This window comes from Pteropus alecto, unplaced genomic scaffold (assembly GCF_000325575.1).
Source record: "Pteropus alecto unplaced genomic scaffold, ASM32557v1 scaffold95, whole genome shotgun sequence".
NCBI classification, from domain to species: domain Eukaryota; kingdom Metazoa; phylum Chordata; class Mammalia; order Chiroptera; family Pteropodidae; genus Pteropus; species Pteropus alecto.
In genome coordinates this window covers 20,934,504-20,956,071 of record NW_006441071.1, presented here as the reverse complement: position 1 = coordinate 20,956,071, position 21,568 = coordinate 20,934,504, and the positions used below count along the sequence as shown (strand labels likewise).

At 37.1% G+C, this 21,568-nt stretch overlaps 1 protein-coding gene across 2 annotated transcripts in view; it reads right to left on the bottom strand.

Moving 5' to 3' along the window:
- Positions 1–3,475: 3,475 nt before the first annotated feature.
- Positions 3,476–21,568, bottom strand: part of RORB (RAR related orphan receptor B) — a 177,112-nt gene continuing 159,019 nt past the window's right edge. For both annotated transcript variants that reach the window (XM_006918444.2, XM_025051441.1), the window contains exons 7-10: positions 18,881–18,988; positions 17,260–17,370; positions 13,972–14,084; positions 3,476–4,216 (exon numbers count right to left, since the gene is read on the bottom strand). In XM_006918444.2, the coding sequence (XP_006918506.1) occupies positions 4,061–4,216; positions 13,972–14,084; positions 17,260–17,370; positions 18,881–18,988 (488 nt within the window). In that variant the 3' untranslated portion in view covers positions 3,476–4,060. The remainder of the gene's footprint in view (positions 4,217–13,971; positions 14,085–17,259; positions 17,371–18,880; positions 18,989–21,568) is intronic.

The following is a 21,568-nucleotide window of genomic DNA, read 5'->3' as shown; positions in this document are numbered from 1 at the left end:
AGTAGAATTTTTCTGGCTTTTATAATAAACGAAAACACAAAACATGGAATAAAACTGACATCATTTGCATCTGACGTTTTTGGGGAAAAAAAAGCTTGTTAAATTTTAGAGTGTCCTTGGGACACAAGAATTGTTTTTGTATTCAAGCCCGGTACACATGGGATTGTAGAGAGCGAGCGTGAGTAGACTATTCATGTGCATGACTTTCTACAAACAGTTTAGCTTGACTGCTGTGAAGTTATGTTGAACAGGGCAGCTGTGATAGAAAATGTACTGATGCCTCCCTGGTATCTCTCATTAATATTCAGAGTTCACTATGATTTAAAGTCTCTTAGATTCTGTCAAAGAAGACTACTCGAGACATCACTATATTCTCTGTTTTTTCCTAATCAGTGGTTTTTTAGTCCGGAGCCCTGAAGACAGTATTAAAACCAGGGAAATCCAGGAAGGGTAAGTTTATAGAGCACATCTCCACCCTCAGCTTGCAGTCTTTTGGGATAAAAGAGCTGCAGAAAAAGAAACACAAAAGTGACCCGAATCAGACAGTAGGGGGTCTATGTGAGATGTTAAGCTGGATTTGGGATCCCCTTTTCTCCTATATTCCTTCTAAAATTTGCCTTTCCTCTTACAGACTACAGGTACAGCTTCCTCTCCCTTGTCAGGTTCACCTAATGCCAATGAGATTTCTGTATTTTCCTTGTTCGGGACTTCTATTGGAAGCTCGGGTTCACTGGGAGATATATATTCCTATAAATGAAGTAGCTGAATTACTTGGCTCAAGACTAAGTTGTCCTTACTTGTGAGCAACTCGTCAGCAAGTCTAAATTATAAAGTAAATTCAGTTTACAATATGAAGTTACTGCTCGTTGGTCTGAAAGCCTTGTCAGAGAGGTTCTCTCACTGGCATATTTAATTTATGCCATTTACATTTTGTTGTCATTTTCCTGTTTTTTACACCCCCCCCTCCTTTTGATGTACTTTTTTTTTTTTTTTAAATAAAACATCCCTGAGTGGATACAGTGCAACATCTGCATCAAGCAGTGATTGTCATTTACAAAGCATGAAGTGAAAAGAACAGATCATGCGTTCTTTCTTCCAGTGCACACTTTATCATGAATGTGTTACAAACATTTGTGAGTGCTCATGGGGAAGGGACAAAGATTGCATGTGGTAAAGAAAGTTGTTCTTACCAAAATTCCAAAGTACCTCGAGATGTAGTCACAGGAGATGTTCAAAGGGCAGCTTTTAAAGGTGCTTTATTACCGTGGAAAATACGACTTTGTTCTCTTTTAAGGGACAGATTTGGCAACTGTGGCAAAAAATGGGGATCTCTTTTCTTGACTGAAGTGGGCTGAGCGTGTACTGGTTTCCACTGTTTTGTTTTGGTTCAGTGAGTAGCTGTCCCCTGTCTCTTAGCTTCAGAAGGTTTATGCCGTCCCAATTAAATGCTTGCACTAGTGAAAATGACACAAATTCAAATCCAGTACCTCCTGAGGCAAATGTGGGGAACAATCTTTTTCCTACATCACCCATGGGACAAGGGAGGAAAAAATTCTTAGCCACTTCATCAATTGAGCCAATTTAAATCCCCTAAGGTAAACTGGAGGAAACAAATGATTCCCTTTGCAACTGAGCGGGAATTACAGGCTGACAATGGAAAAACACTAGGCCAACAGAACAATGAAAACAAAGTTTGACATAAGTTCAAAGCTCAAAGGGAAACACCAAGTAGACACATTAAACATCGTCTATCACAAGCCAATCATAAAATATACACTGCATTTGGAAACGGCTTGGTTTAATTGAGTGCCTTCCATTACCCTGTTTTCCTAGCAATCAGTAAAGTAATCTTTCCATTAGAAGGAAATATGACTCTTGGAATTAATTCTTTATACAAAGAGCTAGCAGGAGTGACATTTACACCAAAAAGAATCGAGTCCCAGTTGCAGCATAATAAGCAGTCTGCAGCTGTCTTCTTAGACACTGAATGTAATTTGGTTCAATGTAGTTAAATTAATTGAATATAACAGTAGTTGAGAAAGAGATTCATTATTTTAAAGCCTTTTTGTTTTTTCTCCATTGGTTTGGAATTCATCAATCATACGATGGGATAAGGCTCTGTTTTCTAAAAGAAAAGACTAACGCTACTGTTTGATCATCAATGAGTTCTGTGGCATCATGGAGATGGCTCTCCACTATGCAACTTCAGGAGAGCATAAGAGATCACAAAAAATCAAAGTTTCTGCAGCTGGAAACTTTACAAAGCAAGTGTGCTTGCATGTGCGTGCATGCGTGTGTGTGTGTGTGTGTGTGTGTGTGTGTGTGTGTGTGTTCGAAGAGGAGCAAGAGCAGGTCTTCATGAGTTGGTGGCTGGGCTACACTTACAGGAGATCATAATTTTTGTTGCTTTATATACAACTTTCGTCTAGCTTCCTTTTGAAAAATCTTATTTCGGATCAGATAAGACCAAAGGCATAAAGCCTTCAGAAGACAGGCAGAAGAAACTCCTTGGAATTTATGCTTTTCTGCTGCTCAGTTTGATTGAAGAGCTGGTGGAGAAGCGAGTACTAGGAAGTCTACATTCTCTAATCCTGATCTCACTTCTTACATTCTGTACCTTCAAAAGTTGCTGAAAATTAATCCTAGGCTAGATGAATAATGTAACTTCAAACTGCATGGGAAATACTTTTGGCTTTGGGGTATATTAGTTCTATAGAATAACTCAGATCTTTTTTCCCAATCTGTCAAGTTTTTGCCATATTTTTATAATATAGCATTTTGGAGTTGAGAAAAATTAGAGGCTACAGAGTAGAAGGACATATGAAGTCCTGCCTCTCCCTTTATTGCTGCTTTTCCTAACAAACTTGTTAAAGAGAATGAATATAAAGAACTACTGCTTTACTTTGTATATTCTCTTTCTACCTCTTTTTTTTTGCCAAAAAACAAACAAAAAAACAAACAAAAATATACATGGTTTAGGGAGAAAATGTTTATGTGAAATGGCCTTGGGACCCTGGGTTCTGATTTACTCTTTTACTTTAATTTTATTAGAAACAATTGCTGGTGGTCATAATCTACAGACTATTTCTCTGTTGAAGACACAATAAGCACTGAAATCATATTTCTTTCACAACCTGAAATCCAAAGAAAAAAAGTGTGTTATGTGTTCCGGTGAAAAACAGGAAATATCTGCTGTTTGGTCAAAAATATTATCTGAGGTCCAATTCTTAAAACAGGAAAATGGCTCCAAATACTTATATTTTCCCCCCAATATGTACCATCTTGACAAGGCTTTGATGTCATTTATAGAAACAGAGTCCTTATACAGAGGCCGTGCGTTATAATTATTCCTAGTAGACTTATTTCTGAATTGGTACCATCCTGCCATTGACTAGAGATGAAAACTCTGGCTAGGAAAACAAAATATGATTGCCTAACATAAAGGTAACATATAACACAGAAGGTAAATAAGATAAGAGAGCCTAACTGAACCTCCTTTGCTAGTAGGTATGGTATTTTAAGCCACAGTGCATGTGCATGTATAAGTAATTGTCATATATAATATTCTCAGATATTATATACTTATTACATACATGCACAGTGCTTTCCAAGACAGCTACAAATTTACACATGCATCAACTATCTAAAAACATAGAAATAGGTAAGCCTATTAAGTGAAATTTTCTTAAATTATATTTGAACAATCAACAGGAAAAGTAATCATGTAAAGTACCGCTCTGTTCTTGTATATATCTACAATAAAATTCTATAAACAGTTGTCTCCCAAAACATACCCGAATAAAATAAAAAAAAAGATAACACCCAGTGTCCTATATTTGTATATTTATGGTCATTTCAAAAACAAACAAACAAATAAAAGAGCCCCACTCAGGTGCATATTTACATTCTTCAAACTGTAGCGGTGAAAAATAATTCTATTAAGTGCAGGACATTCCTAATGTTGCAGTAGTGACATTTGTCTTAAGTCTTCATGAACACATTGCTTTTGTCTTAATGTAGTGATGCATTCCATGACTACGAGACAGTCCTGTCGTCGCCTTCATTTGCAGACGGTGGCACAGTCAGGGTTAAAGAGCTCCTTGTATAATGGAGGAAAGAGAGTATTCACTATGTCTGGATGTGATTGCTTAAATACCTGCAGCTTCTCCCCGTGCAAGTTGCAAACTGCCGTGATGGTTGGTATCTTGGCTATTAACTGCAGAATGGAGGGACAGGGAAGGAGAGAAAGGAGGAAGCTCATTAGTGCTCTGTCTTCTGAATCACTGTCCTTCCTGGCCCCAGATGAAGGGAAATGGCTTTGGAAAAAAGATGTTCAGAAAGAAAGAAGGCTCAGTTTCAGCTTTTCCTTTAGAACAGAACAAAACAAAACAAAATGCTTACCCATCCCTGCCCCCATTCTCTAAAGGGAAAATAAAGAGAGAGAAAGCCGGACCAAGTTTCCTGATTCATTGTACTTAAATAAAATATGTATGGGAGATAGTCTCATTTAATCATTAAGAGTGGGTTCTCTGCAGGCAGGCTGACTGAGTTGGAATCCTTGTTCCAAAATAGCTAAATGGCTGTATGGCTGTGACCTACGCTATGTTTCAGTTTTCTCATTTGTAAAATGAGCTTAGTCACAGAATCTACATCACTGGGTTGTTCTGTGGACTGAGTGAGGTAAATCGTATAAAAGTGTTAAAAATACCGGAGACACGAAACACAATTGTTAGCTAGTATTATTATTATCTATTATTCCCCACAGATTTTTTAATGATGTGAATATTAGATTTGTAGGTTTGGAAGGTGACGATGTTAGGGAAGTGTAACCTAAACTGTATGAGGTGTAATTCATAATTAGCTGGAATGCTTTACTGTCAAGCTCACTAGCCTGCCTATATCTCTAATCCTTTTTGGCTATAATGCATAAAATGAAACCTATATTTAATCAGTAGAAAATTTGGGAGGTCACTGGAGCTTAGTTCCCTTAAGGAGGTGTTTTAAAGACTCATGGGAGAATATCCACTTAAAATTTCCAGATTTTGATATATATATATATATCATATAAGATGTAATTTTAAGTTCAAATACACAGAAGACAGTGTTTAATACAATTTAAAATGCCTAAGGTTTGCTAAATGCTATATAGACCTTAGGAGATGACCAATTCTAGCTTTTAACATCCTTATAATTTAGGGACACTTAGAATCCATCGTTTAGTGTCAAAATTAGGTTAAACCCAAATATCATTGTGATCTAATAACTGTGGGAATAAGATATGTTCTCATACAGAGAATACTTTTACAAAAGATAAACTTTATAGTTCGTATAGCTGACCAAAGGTACACTTGAAAATGATGATAAAATTAAATTTAATAAAACCCATTTAATCACCAATTAGGCTCACTGTGCTCCCTATCCTATTTAATAAGAAGCCATTTCAGCCTTTGAAGTAAAAGAGGAAATAGATAATTAGTTACTTTGTGGCTTTTCAAAATCAGAAATTTCCACTCTTTCATTAACTTTCCTTTTAACAACTGATGTCTATATAACCATACTACGAGCAATTTAAAAATAGCACTAGGATTAGAGCTGTTGACATATTCATTAAAGGGATATAGAATACATAAAAAGGTAGGTGTTTTCAGCCTTTCCATTTCCACTGCTATTTACTGATAGAGATAGAAAGAAAAAATCTATAGAATGGGTGTTAAATTTTAGACTCAGAATGAAAACTTTCTGTTCAACATTACAAGTTACTTAAACTTGTAGTAGGCATTCCACTAAACAGCAGAAGGCACAAACTGGTATGGTTCTTGGTTATAATCTACTTGGAAAGACAGATGTGAATGAATTTACCACACAATCAAAAGCAGACTGAAAAACTGTGGTGAGTGCTGTAGAGGAAAAGTGCTAGGAAAAGTGGCAGATAACAGGACGTTCTGACTTCTGTCAGGCCAGGGAAGGCTCCCCTGAGAAAGTGCCATAGAGGAGGAACTCTGAAGGAAGAGTGAGAGCTAACTAGATGCTGGGACGGGGTTGCATAATATGCCTCAGGATCTTATGCACAGACTCTAGGCTGCGTGGGCTGTTGGAAGAACTGAAGGAAGTTCAGTGTCACTGGAACAGTAGGTGAGCATGTTCAAGGATAAAGCTGGAGAGGTGGGCATGGACAGATCATATAAGGTCTCAGTCTATGTGAAGGCTTTGTTAGGGTTTTAAGCAAAAATAAAAGATGATCAGAATCCCATTCTCAAAGATTCACTTTGAGTCCAGGGTGGAAAACTGTCTTTTCTCTATCTTCGTAGGTAAAGAATGTACAAGTATGCACTTAACATGAGTTCCCTGGGAAATTATTCAAGCTCTCTTAACCAGCTGGTTCACACAGAAGGAGACTACAACAATTTCACAACACTGCTTACATTACGATTCTCCCTGAAATAGCGATTAAATGCAGAGAGGCTTCGAAAGCTTTCTATAGTCATCTTCAGTTGAATTGATGATGTGCAGAGCTCCTGAAACTTCCCTAGATGCAACCCTAGAATGCTTGTCAATCTTTAGTGTGTAGAGGAATTGCTGGAGTGCTTCCTACAAATGCGGATTACTGGGATCTACCACTTGGGACTCTGTTTCAGTAAGTCTAGGTGGAGCTCTGACCCCATGTTTGAAACAAACATCCCCTGTAGATACTGATATAGTGGATCCATGAAACAGAATTTGAGGAACACTGCTTCGGAGGTTCAAAACATAAATTTACAACTGATTTTCAAAATTGAAATGTAAATTCTCTATCATATTTAAAACAGTCCTGGTAGCTGAGTGTAAATTTAGCTCCTTTTCAGGAGGCAAATGAGGAAGTTATCATACATAGAGAGGAAAGATCCATGTGCTTAATTCTATTAATTTGGTGAGGGACAAATAATGAAATTCCTGAGTTCCCTATGATACACAAACACTACTCAGAGAGGATTAGCTTAGTGATTAGGAAAAAAAAAAAAAAAAAAGAAAGGGAGGGAATTTGAAGACTGACTGCCTGGATTTGAATCCTGGATCTGTTATTTACAGCTGTGAGATCTTGGGCAAGTCACTTAACCACTCGGCTTTCTTATCTGAGAGGGCTGTCGTGAAGGTTAATGAGTCAACACAAAATGTTTATAGCAATGCTTGTTCCATAGTAGTGATATGCATGTTAGGAGTCATGCTTCTGTTCTTACATAATGCTTAAAGGAGAGAAACATATAGTTAAGGCCATGCTTGTTTAGCCAAATGAGGCGTAGGGCAAGAAACCAGCTTAGTCCTTAACCAAGCACCAAAAATTGAGTTTCTGTATATCATGTGTGAATACAAAATCAGCCATTTACTTTAATTGAAATGAAAAAACAACATCACATTGATTTTCATTTTCTTATAGCAATTAAAATAAGTTACTTGTTTAATAAACTGTGATCCATAAAGTAAGCTCCTCGGTACTGCAATTCTTAAAGCGTTTTTCTGATTTAGGGGTGGTGCGAAAAATTAAACCCATAAGAGGAGGACAGAAACCCTTCTATAGTTGCTCAGTTGCACTGGAACTATTTAACCGTGTGCTTGATTTTCAAAAGGGAATATGGACTCTTGCTTCTTTCCTACCTAACCCTCTCCAATGGGATTTGGATCCCATCCCTGTTGCTCATCTGTAGAATGGGCTGAATGATGAGAATTGCTTTTTATTTAAGAGCACTGGGACCACTTGAATGAAGAGCACTGAGAAAGGTAAAGAACTTCCCCAATCTGTGCTCTCAGAAGAGGCTGATTTAAAGGCGTCCAATCAGCTGTGGAAATAGAACTGCTGACAAGGGTATCCATCACTCTGGAGGCATGGTGGGCCAGGAGGCCATGCGGAGGCAGCAGTAGCACTTGTCAGAGCCCAGAAGGGCCTGCTGGAGGAAGCAGCAGGCAGTCACTTATTGCTCATTAATATTATGTACTACAGTTGGGGGACCCCCATTTCAAAGGGAGCTCAGAGCAACCTCAGCAGCAGTTAATGGCTCAACAACTTTTTAAACAGCTGGGGAGGTGATCCAGAAGCACTAGGAGATGGAGGGGGTAGTCAATTTCAAATCATCATGAAATTTCTTCATGTTTAAATAATCCCCATAGTAGGAGTAGACAGAGAATCTATAAAAAGGCATTTTCACACTCATCTTTTTCTTATACAAGCATTTTTTATGAGAAGGAAGCTTTAGCTTATACCTATATGAATCTATAAGAAGAAAAAGCAGCTGTTTGAGAAGTGATAATAATCCTATGCCTCTTTCCAGAGGGTACTTTTATTAGAATATCCAGTTTTATAAATGGTACATTTGATGTTAAAAAAAATGGAAGAAGTAGAGGGCAAAACTAGGGATTTTGTTCATATGGGCTTCCAGGCCATCAAGATGCCCTCCAATCTGTTGCAGGAAGCCAACGATGCTTTGATCAAAGTGAAAGAAACTTCAGAAGCATTGATAAAAACAAGGCATAAGCAATTTAGGCTAAATACATCCATTTCACTTGTCCATTCACTTTTAAGCTTTTATTTAGTAACTTGGTACTGTTACAATAGAAAGACAAACTTTTGTCACTATGTTGATGATACAGTATTGTTATTGTTATCCAAGAAATGGACTTAGGAATTAAGAAGTTAGTGAACCAGTTGGCTTGTACCTCTCCCAGCTTAACCTACCACAATTCTCCCTGGGAAGGCTGGAGCCTTCTAGATCTGAGGGGGAGATGAACCTCAAAGAAACAGATGTGTCATCACATGGTGCAGTCTTTCTTCTCAGCAAGGACATTCTCTTCCCATAGCTAACCCGGTATCTCCATTGCATTTTCATTAACGTAACGTAACTTTAGGCTCATATCCATGGAGGAAGGAATGTGGTGAGCATCTACATGGGCCGCAAGGGCTTAAAAAGACTTGGCTTTTAAATAATAGATAAAGCAATAATAATAGTATTACCAGTATCTCTCCTGGAAGAAATAATATCCTCAATAATAATAAAAGAGAGACAGCCCAGCTGGGGCCAAGTAATAACTTTCTGGCCAACGAGGAATAGGAGAAAAGAGAGGAGTGACAGAGATGCTGAGCTTGAACAAAATCACTCCTCCACATCCTGGAAAAATTAGAAAGGGTTTATCAGCATAGATTTATGGGTCTAAAAACACCTAGATTGGTGGGATAGCCCACGATTCCTGGAAGGATAGTATCCATAGCCCACGACAAGGTGCAAGCATTTGAACACTGTTTTGAGAAGTAAATCGAAGGCATGGCACTCACTTGAGTGTTCTAGTTGTGGCAATATAAAAATCACTCTCCATCCAGGCTCTATGTATGGAGAGGTGAGTGGGATTTGCAGTCTGAGTTGCACCAGGAGTTCTCCGTGTCTTTCCATTGGATATATGTATGTGTGTTTATAGAGTTTGCTACTTTTAAACTTCTCAGTACAGCTTTGGGCAAGAACATCCCTCCAGGAGTGTTGCATATATTTGCAGGAGTGCTGGGAAAAATAAATATGCTACCTAACAATATTCTATAACTCTAATTTCCCAAGAGATACAGCAGGAGGGGATGGACTGAAGAAGACTACATCAAAGAAGTCTTCAGCTATGGTCCTGACCCAGAGGCCGCACTGAGGAAACAGTTGGGAATGTGTACCTGAGGGCAGGATGTGAGCAAGACAGGTGGACCCGTGCTTTGCCTTTAGCCACGAGCGCACTGCCTCAGCCTCTCTGGACAAGGCAACAAGAATAGCAGATTTAGTGACTTGTAATAAGGAAGCCCACAGGCCAGAGGACAGAATCATCACAAGTCTTTGCAGTTCAAACATTCACTGCGTTATCTCCCACCTTGTCCCCTCCCACAGCAGTGGTGATGTTATTCTCTACCGAGTGGAGAAAGAGTATCATCACAGGTTCCTAATTCTCACAGTGGTCCTCACCCTGTAAGTAAACATTTCCAAGTGAGTCATCACAGCACCTAAAGCTCAAGGTGACGGAACCCCACTTAAAACCCGATGAGAACCTCTGGACACGGGCTTTATAAACATTGTATGCTTTGCGGCTTTGGGCCGGAATATCACCCTAAAGTAAATTACCATTGTGCACAGAGTACTAATTTGAATCTTCAAGGTTTGGTGAAATCAGTCTGTTTCTTCACTTATTCTAATGGTAGAATATCTAAAGAGTCTTTAAAACTAACACAATAAACTGAGTATTGGAGGGCAAAAGAAGATGTTAAGGATAAACCTTTGTTTTTCTCTTTCAGAGTCAAAGAATACTATGCTGAAGGGATTTTAATGACCATCCAGTCCAACCTACTCATTTCCCAGACGAGAAAAGTAAAGCCCAGAGAACAGATGGGCTGCCTCCCCTCATCAGATGGGGCTTAAAAATATATATGTATATTATAAATATATATATGTATTTTTTCCTATGAGCTTTAGTGAAAGTGACCAGTCTCATTTCCTGGCTTCTCAAATCCAGGATCCAGCCAAATTTAACTATTATTCATAGCTCAAATAGACCTTATACTTTCTTACCTCTATATCATTTCCCTCATTACTTAGAATGTCATACTCTACCTCTTCAATGCCCCCTGCTCCAACTTTCATCGTTTGAAATAGTTTTCATACATCAGTGATTAGCTCAAACATACCGTCTCTTGGATAAAAATTTCTCTGCTGAAATAAAATTTCTTCTGTCTACAACAACTACAACAACAGCACTTATGTACTACCTACTATGAACTATGCAGCCTGCTTATATTTGATCTCATTTAGTCCTCAGAATGACAGTATGAAATTGATACTATTTTTAGTCACATTTTACAAATGAGGAAGTGAGGCACAGAGAGATTAAGTCACTGTCCAGGGTTACTCAGCTAGGAAGTGGTTCTGATTGTTTATTATAAATATGTTACATTTTATCATTATGCTAACGAAGAAAGGAAACTAGATCCTTTGATAGAGTTTTTGTTTTTCCCAAACAAACAAACAAACAAACCAATTAATATGTAGAGATTAAAACCTTCTAGTTAATTCCCAAATTCTCAAACCTTCCCTTGGTCCAAGTTTGGGCAAAAGTATAAGGCACTGGTACTTGAACTTTAATTTCAGGAGGTGGGCATTTTGGAAGGGTTTTGGAGACCACTTTCAGGTTCTTTCAGACCAAGTCAAATGACTGTGTCTGAGCCCTGCACTTTTCATATGATGTCTGCTACACCTGTTCAGGGTCAAACTGGTCAGCAGTGTAAGCAGTATGTGCCCATTACACAGAAAGAAGATCTGCCTCACCTACTAGGAGTTTAACCTGAGCCCCTGAACTTGAATAAAACAGTTGGGTATGTGTGTATTTTTTGTAGAGATAGGTTTCATAATGTTTGCTAGATTCCTCAATGAATCTATAAATAATATATTAAGAATGATCATCACTGTTTCAGAAGTATTGTGGAGACTGAAGAACTCCAAGACAATGAAGGCAGAAAGAGCATTTCTGAAAACATGAGAAGAATCTGTGGTAGGGTAGAATAGTTTTTCTTAGATTTAAATAAAAACAATTATTCCTTCTGGAGAGTGTGGGTTTGATGAGAGGGTGCCCCTATATGTCAACGGTGCTGTTGTACTTAAAGTGTTCAAGCAGTCAGGGACTCGAGACACTTATCCACCTCTCTCCAAGCACCTGATAGTTGATGAATCTGAGACTTAGCCACACGGTTCAGAGCTGAGAAATGAGAGTCCAGTTCTCCTTCTGTTTCATGGTCCCTCCACATTATTTCAACTAACAATCTATTAAAATAATGACTGTTATGAGGAAGGGTACACACAAAAACCCAATATCTACACATAATCTGTAGAAGCAATGTTTTGTCATCTGGTTCTAAGAAATAACCCTCTTTTAATATTTTCTCTGGTTCCCAGCTTTGCAACATTCTCTTTCCATAAGAAAGAAAAACTGAATGGATGTTAACTAGACTTACTGTGGTAATCGTTTTGCAGTATATACAAATATTGAATCATGTTATACACCTGCAACTAATATAATGTTATACGTCAATTATATCTTTAAAAAAAACTTTAAAAAAGGAAAAGAACTGAATTGTGTACTTTTCTCACTAAATATGGAGAAAGGAGAATTAAGCTGACCTACAGTCAGTGTTTTAACTTTTTTTTCTTGTCATTAATATTTTTTATTCTTCATTTTTCTGTCTCTTTTATACCTTAAATATCTCAGGTCACCTGTACCAAGACACCAGGAGGTAGAAAATTGAGTAAATATGAGAATTTCACTCTCCTAAGACAGTAATAATCACAATATCACAGTGTGTTAGAATTTACGCAACCTATCTATATCATTTGAACCTCAAAACACATCTATCTATACAGGAGTAAGAAATTATAATCCTCATTTTACAGATGACGAAACCAGAGTTTTCTGACAAGCAGACCATTCTTCTAAGTAGAATAGCAACAACTTTTGTCTAACTCTGGATTTTACAAAGACCTTAATTTTAGTGTGATAAATATGGGGACCAAAGTCTTTGGGAGATCCCAAGTGCAACTTCCCTTCCCCACATTAATTAACTAGATGTATTTATGCATATACGCTAGAGAGTAATTACAGAGAAAGATGCATATATTCACATGACCATCTTCTTTGCCAAGAGTATTTGAGAGCATGTAGTTTTGCTCTTAACTGGGAGAAAACCAAGGTGCAGAGAATAGGTGATTTGTCCTTTCCTACATAAGTGTAAAATTACACCAAAGAGAACTATCACTCTACGGTGTGGAAATGTTCTTCCTAGGATGTGTTAATTTTAACAAAATGTTATCATAATGAAGCAGCATGAGTCTTTTTTTTTTTTTTTAATAGCAGTACACTGTATGTGCAAAGTAAAATCTGATAGTACCTCCAACAGAATCTTCCCGCTTTTTTAAAATAAAGAACTTCAAGAGCAGAGTGATAGGGTTTTAATGATAAAAACACAAAGAACAGGATTCCTATCATCTTTACTAAGAATAAGCTCCATTTCTTAGTTGCTTATGCTCTAAAAAAATTCAACAAAAATTCCAGTTCTTAATAGGGCAAAGATACTTTAAAATCTAAAATAATTCTGGCCTTCTAAAAAATTCCAATTCTTAAGAAGTTAGAGATATTTTAAGATCTAAAATAATGCTAAACATCAATTATTAGAAAATTCCTTCTTTTTATGATCATTTTACTTTGGTAAACAACTTTTCTCAGTACCCATCTTAAATATCACTATTCTTAATTAAGCTGAATCAAGAAATTGATGGCATGTTGCTTTCATTTTGCCCCTGAGATAGTTCGTCATTTGGAAAGAACCCCAAGACGCATCTTGAGTGAAGAGTTTAGAACTGAAGGGAAATTTACATGGAATCAGTCTCATTTTCTACTCTGGGTAGGACTATCATTTACAATATGACTGAGAGGAAACCAAGCAGTATCTATGAGAATATGACCAACGACAGGGATCTCCCTATTTCACATAGCAGCTTACCCCCATTCAACAATCCTGCTCGTTTTATAGTTTGTCTCTATTTTGAATAAAAATCTATCTCCTCCTAACTTTTGCCCAGGCCTGACTTTTAAAGTAGCACAGAATCCCCTTTCAACACATATGAATTCATAAGACTCGATTCCTTGCTTCGAGATTTTTGTTTTCCAATGAAACACCTCAGTTCCTTTGATTTGTTTTCCTATACCTGGGGTTTAGTTAGTCAATATCATCCTTCCCTAAGAATGTCATTCTCTTCTCAATCTGTGATAATTTACTAGTCTCCCTTTTAAAACGTGTACATCAAAGTTTAGGCACCTTTGGTAACTTTCAGAAATTTTTGCTGCTGAGAAATGTCCCTTGTTTTATATAACTAGCTCTCTTTTGCTCATTATACTCTCTTTCAGTGACAGTGGGTCTGTGGTCTGAGGACCTACCTTTGCCAAGGTCTCATCGTCCAGATGATTCTTCTGAATCACATGTTGCAGTGCAAAATAAATCTTTTCCTGAAGCTTCTGGACTTTTCTTGGTTCTATCAGCCAGGCTCGGTCTGATAAAAGAAAAGAATGGATAAGGGGAGGGAACATAAGCTTTGTTTAATTTCACCTCCATATACAAGTGCTGAATTTCAGACTCATTTCACAGTAGTTCTAAATTGCTTCTGAAGACATGTAATTATTTGTAGAAAACATAAATATTTTATAAGCAATGCTGCGATGACAGAAATGCACAGTACATTGACATAGTAAATCAGAATGTAGGTAAGGACACAATGATTAAATAAACTCCTACATGTTTATTATTGTCTGTGCCTTTTATTTGGACAATTTATATCTTGCTTTTTTTTTGGACATATGCTGAGATTTTCCTTTAAAGTAGAAGTTGATGATTTGTGAACAAATGAATTATAGAAGTGAAGCAAATTTATTGTAGCAATATTTTTGGTACTCAGAACCCCCTCTTCTTTTATATGCTACATTATCATTTATATAGCATAAACATGAATCAATTTAAAAAATTTAATCCTGAGTCATCTTTTTCTATATTGAATTTTTTAATGGTGAATAAGATAAGTCCTCCATTTTTTTCTCTCTTCCTCCTTTCCTTTCTTTTTTCTTTCCCTCCTCCTTCTCTTCCTTCTCTCTCTCCCTCCCTCCCTCCTTCCTTCCTTTCTTCCTAGAAGCTTTATACACCATGGTGACAAAATTCAGCCTAGAATCAAGGCCTTATGTTGGAGCTTCAATGAGGAGACACCTAGAGTCTCCAAATGCTGAACAAACACTCATGGAAAAGAACTTGGACATAATCCTTCTGAACACAGTTCAGGTCAGGCGAGAAACTCAATTCTGTAATCCTAGACAGAGCGAGAACAAGTCTAGCCAACGATTAAGCAAACTCTTACGTAAGTGAGCACAAAAGCCCTCAGTTGACAATTGTCAATCAGAATAAATTAAGTATCCCTCCCTCTCCCTTCCATAAACTATTTGGAGCTGAATAAACAGTGGTCATTATGGCAAGAACCTGGGAGGGAAGGATGGGGTCTGGCATGAGCTGGAGCCTATGTTGTCTGGAAATCTATCTTCCTTCTCTTTTTAAATATGGCACTCGGCCAGGGTGGCAAACGAGGTATTTAGAGAAGCTAAAGCCTCTGAGCGTAGGTTGGCTTCCAAGGTTGGAAAATTCCTCACTAGATAGAATAAGCCAAATATCGTGCTTCCAAAATGAGCAGAATTTGATGGCCACAGCATGTTCTTTCTAGAAAAATGCTCATAGTTCAGTTGATTCCTAACTCATAAGGAACAAGCTTGCCTTCCTTCTGGGGGCAGTTATTTTTAAGGATTGTTTAGGTTTGATATATCATTTTTAAATATTTGCTGCTAGGAATTTGCTGACGTGCCACAAACATACCTAAAGAGGACAACGAATTTTGCAATGCTTTCTTGGAGCAAGCAGGAACCACCTCCCTCATCATAGACCCATAGGCTTAGAGCTAGTATTCTACTGAACTATACTCAATGGGAATAATCACATGCGGTGAGAAAATGGTAGAAGGAAAATTATTTGGCCTTTGGTTGCTACCAGAAGTAAATATTTTGTGTCACTTCCTCCATTTATCTTTGTGCTTCTGGGAAACATTCTAGGGTTAAAAAAGAAAAAGGTATAGTTTGATATTTAGACAGAGCCACAAAAGAAACTGTTAGTAACAATACTCTGAATGATAACAAATTTCTATTTGTTAATAAAGTAATTAAGTAAAAAAAACAGAAGCAAATAAAAAAAATCATAAGATTTAAAAATAAATAAATAAATCCTAACTGATAAAGAATGTAGAGGCTGGTATTACTGGTAGGCATGGCTAGAATGATGTGTCAAAGTGTACAGTAATAGGTAAGACCAGTTTCTGCCATCCTCATGGAAAAATAAGTGTCTAAAAAAAAAGAGATCTAGTCTCTAGAGATAAATGGGTTATAGAAGGAATGAGCCTCTTGACAGTAAAAATTAGCAGGACTGTGTCTTTATTTCAGTAGAGAACAGTCAACGACACTGCTATCCCTTGACCCCAAATTTAACTGAACAGACAGCTGAATGAGTGACTCTGAATTCTCATTCTGGTTAAAGAAGGAGCCATGCATTTATTTATTAGAATTCTATACATTTTCAAGCTGCCATATATATATATATATATTTTAATTCTCATAGTTCTATTTGATCTATAAATGTCACATCTTACTTTCTTTGATTTTTTTTTTTTTTGCTATTTTATTGCATTTTAAAGCTAGATGAGGTCTTTATTATTATGAAGCCAAATTCTTACTTTATAGATGAGGAAACTAAGGCTCTGAGGGGCCAAGTGTTTAAGGTCACATAGATAAATGGCGACAGATCCTATACTAGAATGTCTATACCAGAGATTCTTCTTTTTCCAATCTTTAGTAGATCATTTTTTCCTCCGCTGCCCTCATCTTCTTTTAAAGCCCCTACTGTTTGTCGTGAAATGTGTGTGTGTGTGTGAGAGAGAGAGAGAGAGAGAGAGAGAGAGAGAGAGAGAGAGAAGGCAGCGGCATTTACCTGAAGTAAGCACACCAATATTAATTTGGGTGAAAAAGCCAGAGAAAGAGATATTTAAGGAGAGAAGAAAATGTACATTTTACTCATTTTAGTCTCTCTGCTGGATCTTTCATTCAGGTATATTTCTACTATATCTCACCTTACTGGACATTTTTTTCCCTATTTGCTTTATTTTTATTGTTTTAGAAACTCATTAGATTTATTTTTTCAACTCTTTTCTTTATTGATAAGACATTATTTATAAAACCTCAACAGCATTTTTCATTTAAAAATATAAAGTATAATTTTTTTAATTTAAAAAATTTCAATTATAGTTGGCATTCAATATCTCATGTCTTTTATTTTTAAAATCAAAATAGAACTTAGTTATAACTCAGGTCACTATCAGTTTTCATTTACCTGTTAAGGATCAATTTTGCTTATCTAAATCTAGAGTGACTCTTAGCACATGCTCTACTCTTGTTTTGGGGACAAAATTGGTCATTTAAATTCACTTGAGATTACTTTCCTTTGAATTGTCCGAAAGTATCATAAGCTTGCAAAAGAAATATAGCTCTTTTAAAGTTCTCCTGAGCACCTTGGCTGAGGAAGGTATAATTATATGAAAGATGGTAAAACAGGTTTAAAAAAAAGGTAAAGACCTTAGACCTCCCTACCTGGAGATATCAGAACAGCAGATGAGAACAAAGCAATCTCCTCCTCAGTCAGCTGCAAGGAACATAAATTCTTTGCAAAGTCAAATGCTTCATTCACTAGGTCATCAGAACCTATATATATAAAAAAGGCAAATTAAATGAAAATACTTGAATGGAATGGGAAGTAGTAAGAAAAATCTCAAGATTTAGAAGTTATTCAAGGTTTTGCATAACAGGCACATAAAGATTATATTTCCAAGTTTCTATCCATAAAAAGGACTTAGTAGTAATCAAAGAATGAGAAATCCAGGCACCACATTGACCAGATAATGGAAGCTAACATTACCAATGAGCGGCTGATGGAAATGGTGTGTGCTCATTGTACTATCCAAGAGTGGATTTATAACCCACATCTAATTGTATAAGTTCGAAATTAGTTCTAACTAAAAAAATTTAAATAAGTGATTTAGGGATCCTTTAGTGTAAAGATAGCATTCATAGAAAACCTGAAACATTATGTATAAGGGATTGAGGGCTATCAGCAATGTAGGGTGTCCAGGGGCCTCAAACTGAGATGTTAAAAACTTATAAAACAGAGATACGGTATTTTTCAATTTGGAAACTTCCCTGGAAATTTGACTGAGGAACAAGCATTCATTTATTTTAACCTTCCAATGAATAATTTGCAGGCCAGTTGATTAGCCATTGCGAATTTTGGCAAAATAATGCTTCATCCCTATACTGATCCTTGGCAAATGTTTATTTTATGAAGCTGGAAATATACCCAAGTTGCTTGCCAAGGCTTTTCCTCCTTTCTTGAAAATCTAGCCTTGGAGATGACATGGATGTGTATCAACTGCAGAAGGGAAACACTGCCAGCCCTGGTGAACTTGCTGTTGGCTGCCATATCAACTAACAGCACAAGAGGTGAAAGGCTAGTGGCCTTCTTTGAGGTCTATGGCCAGGATGTGGAACAGAAGCACTGTCAATCGTTAGAACCTTTCCTGGCATCAGTCCATCTTTGCTAATGTTCTTATCCATGCCGTGCACTGATGACTGGATGTGAGTGATATAAACTTCCAGAAACTGACTCTGTCCGTGTCCTCCCACAAGAATAGTCTGGGGATCATTTTGGGCAGGTTTACACCCACTCTATCTGTGCTCCCAGAACTTCGTGAATTAACAGGGAGAAAGTCACTTCTCTGAGTGAAGGAGCTCCTCTTTAGTTAAATACATTAACGAATGATCATGAATTTACATAAAAAATGTAAGAAGTCACCGCATGGACCACCAGTGGTCTACATAATATACTTTGTGAAGCAGTAAGCTAGAAGGTTTTTCTTAAAAAGCTGACCCTACAAAGAATGACCTATAATGCATTGTAAAGTTTTTTTAGAAACAGTCTTCATTGAATTCTGAATAAGCCATGGCCAGTTCTCAACAGGGTCCATGGTTCTCTCTTTCCTTTCATATTTGGATACACAATTATAAGATTTGAAGAGTTAGATGGAACATTGAAGGCTCAAATAGTGAGATACTAGTTCACATTAAAGAATCAAGGTATTTCATTTACTAATTTCGATTTGAGTGTAGAAACTAATGGTAGCTAATAAAATTGTGTCATCATCAAAGGTAAACTTACCTAAGGCTTTGAACATTTGCATCCCCCCATATTTTCCTTCAAACAGAACAGTGTTGTTTAATGGGTTGAAGGCACGGCACATTCTCACTAAAACCACTTCCAAGCAACCTATGAGTAAATAACAACAACAACTATGTATAATATATGCAGTAATAAAGAGGTTATTACTGTATATAGGTCAAGAGACTTTCACAAACTTTAAAACACACACAGACACACATAGACACACACATACAGAAATCTTTTAAGATTCTTTCCCAAGTAAAAAATGCCTGTTTTAGAAATAAATTTCTCTTGATGCTTATGTAAAGAATTAAAGATAAAATATACTTTAAAGGACACTAAAATGAAGGGCAACAATAACATTTTTTAAAGCTACATTTCTTTGTATTTTTTTGACTAATATTAAAGTTAGTTTCCACTCTTAAATTTACAAATGATGGTAATTGACCCAGAAAGGAGCTTTGTGGCAGGCAAGTTCAATCCATTAACTTTGCAGAAATTTTGATAATGGGAAAACTAGATTTCTGCTTCAGTTTTTCACATGCTCAATGTATATTTCAGCATATGATGACTTTAAATAGGCACTCTCTCAGTGTATTTCTTGGGGAACCAGTTATATCTGATGTTCTTTGAAATGAAGTTTTCTTAGTCAAATAAGTTTTGGCAAAATGCTGAATATTATCTCTCTCCAGAGATAAATGGGTTATAGAAGAAATGAGATTCAACATTCACAGATCAAAGGCTTGGAGAAATCCCAATATGAAGGAGCTTTTTCAACCCTGAAGGACCCTAGCATTTCTTTGAGTTCGCTGTTAGCCCGATGAGGGCAGGACCCTTGTCTGCACCCATAGGCAGTTGTGGTTATTTTATTCACCCATGTGTCTCCATGACCTAGAAAAGTCCCTGGCACTTAGTAGGTTCTTAATAAATATTTATTGAATGAATTAGTTTACTACCTTTGTTTTTTCCTCTGAAAATCTGTTGACATCCTGAGGAGCTCTTGATGCATGGTTTCTCCATATTTTAGAGAAATGGGCTTTTGCCCCATAGAGTGTTGGAAGGTGACAGGCAGACTCAGAAACCACAGATTTGCATGGGGGCATCATATGGGTGATTTGGCTACACTTGTGGTGTACCCAAAGGTACCCATGGTGCCTTTCTTATGCTGCCATATTTATGTCTGTGTTTTATTTATTTTATTCTGCTGATTTCTCTTTGCTTTCCCTCATGTGTCACCTAGAATAGGTGTTTACACATTGGAGGGGATTTGCAAATATTAACTGAAGCATTACTTTTCTGTCAAAAGTGATAGGTACCATTTATTAAGTATCTACAATGTGGAAGGCATTTATTTTGGCCCCTTATTTTTTTATTTGCTCCTTGCAATATCATTTCAGGTAAGTTTTATTAGTCCCTTTTTGTGGATGAGTTACAGGAGATTTAAAGAGGTTAAGTATCCTGACTTTTATACTAGATTCAACATTTTTACAGCAGGCAGACATGTTAAGGTTATATGGTCCAATGGTTCCCAAATGTCAGTCCATGGACTGCTTATATCGGAGACTTAGTTACTACAATGAACTGGGTTCCCATCTAAGAGATTCAGATTCCATAGGCTTCGGATGATGTCTGTGAACCAGAACAGTCAGTAAGCTTCTCTGATGTTGCTGATGCAATTCCGAGTTTGGAAATCATTATTTCTAGTCCATCTTTTCATTTTACAAATGAGGAAAATTTCATTTTGAGAGGTTAGCTCAAGGCCACATATCAAGTGTGGCAGATTTTATTTTTCAAAGAAAGTAGCAAAAATATCTTCTATCTTACATGCTTTTCTAACACTTTACCTCTAGAGTCCATGTCTCCTACTCTTGAATCCATGTGGGCCTTTGTGACTGCCTCCAGTGCTAGAATGTGGTAGCAGTAACACTTTGTAACTTCTGAAGCTGGAAAAATGCTATGCACTCTGCCTTGTTCTCTGGGAATGCTAGCTTTTGAAACCTAGTAACCATGCTGTGAGAAAGTCCAAGGAGTATCTGAAGAGGTTCACTAGGATAGGATAACTGATACATCAAGTTAATCTTTGAGTCAAGATTTGTATAAACCTGTATCATTTGGTGAAGCAGCAGTAACTTAGAATAACAGACTTCTATATGCCTTAAGTTCAAATGCCAGCTTTGCTGTATATTGGCTTTAGGATATTGAATCTTGAATCTTCACCTGCTCTTCTTTAAAATGGAAATAATACTGATCTCACAAGATTAAATGAGATGTCATAGGTAAACATAAACATATATGTACACTATTACATATGAGTATGTTATTATTATTACTATGGCTCAGGACCATGAGGTTAACATACACACTCTGGTGGTTCTTATCTTCTATTTTCAAATGGGGCAAAGAAAGACAATTTTTTTTTTTTTTTCTGTTTAGGTAATAGTGTCTGCAAAGTCAATCATGCACAAATTTCTTGAGCTACTTCCTAAGTGATCGTGTGTGTCAGAGAGTATATGTGAGAGAAGGGGAAGGGAGAAGTGAGAGCACAGTGGAGTTTCTCCTGGTGTATTCTGGCTGCAGGCTATCCTCATTAAAATCATCGGAAATGACCACAGAGGCAGAGCTCAGCTAGCCTGGATTCCCGCGCCGCGTCCCCCCAGCCCCCACCCCGCCCCGCCCCGCCCCCCA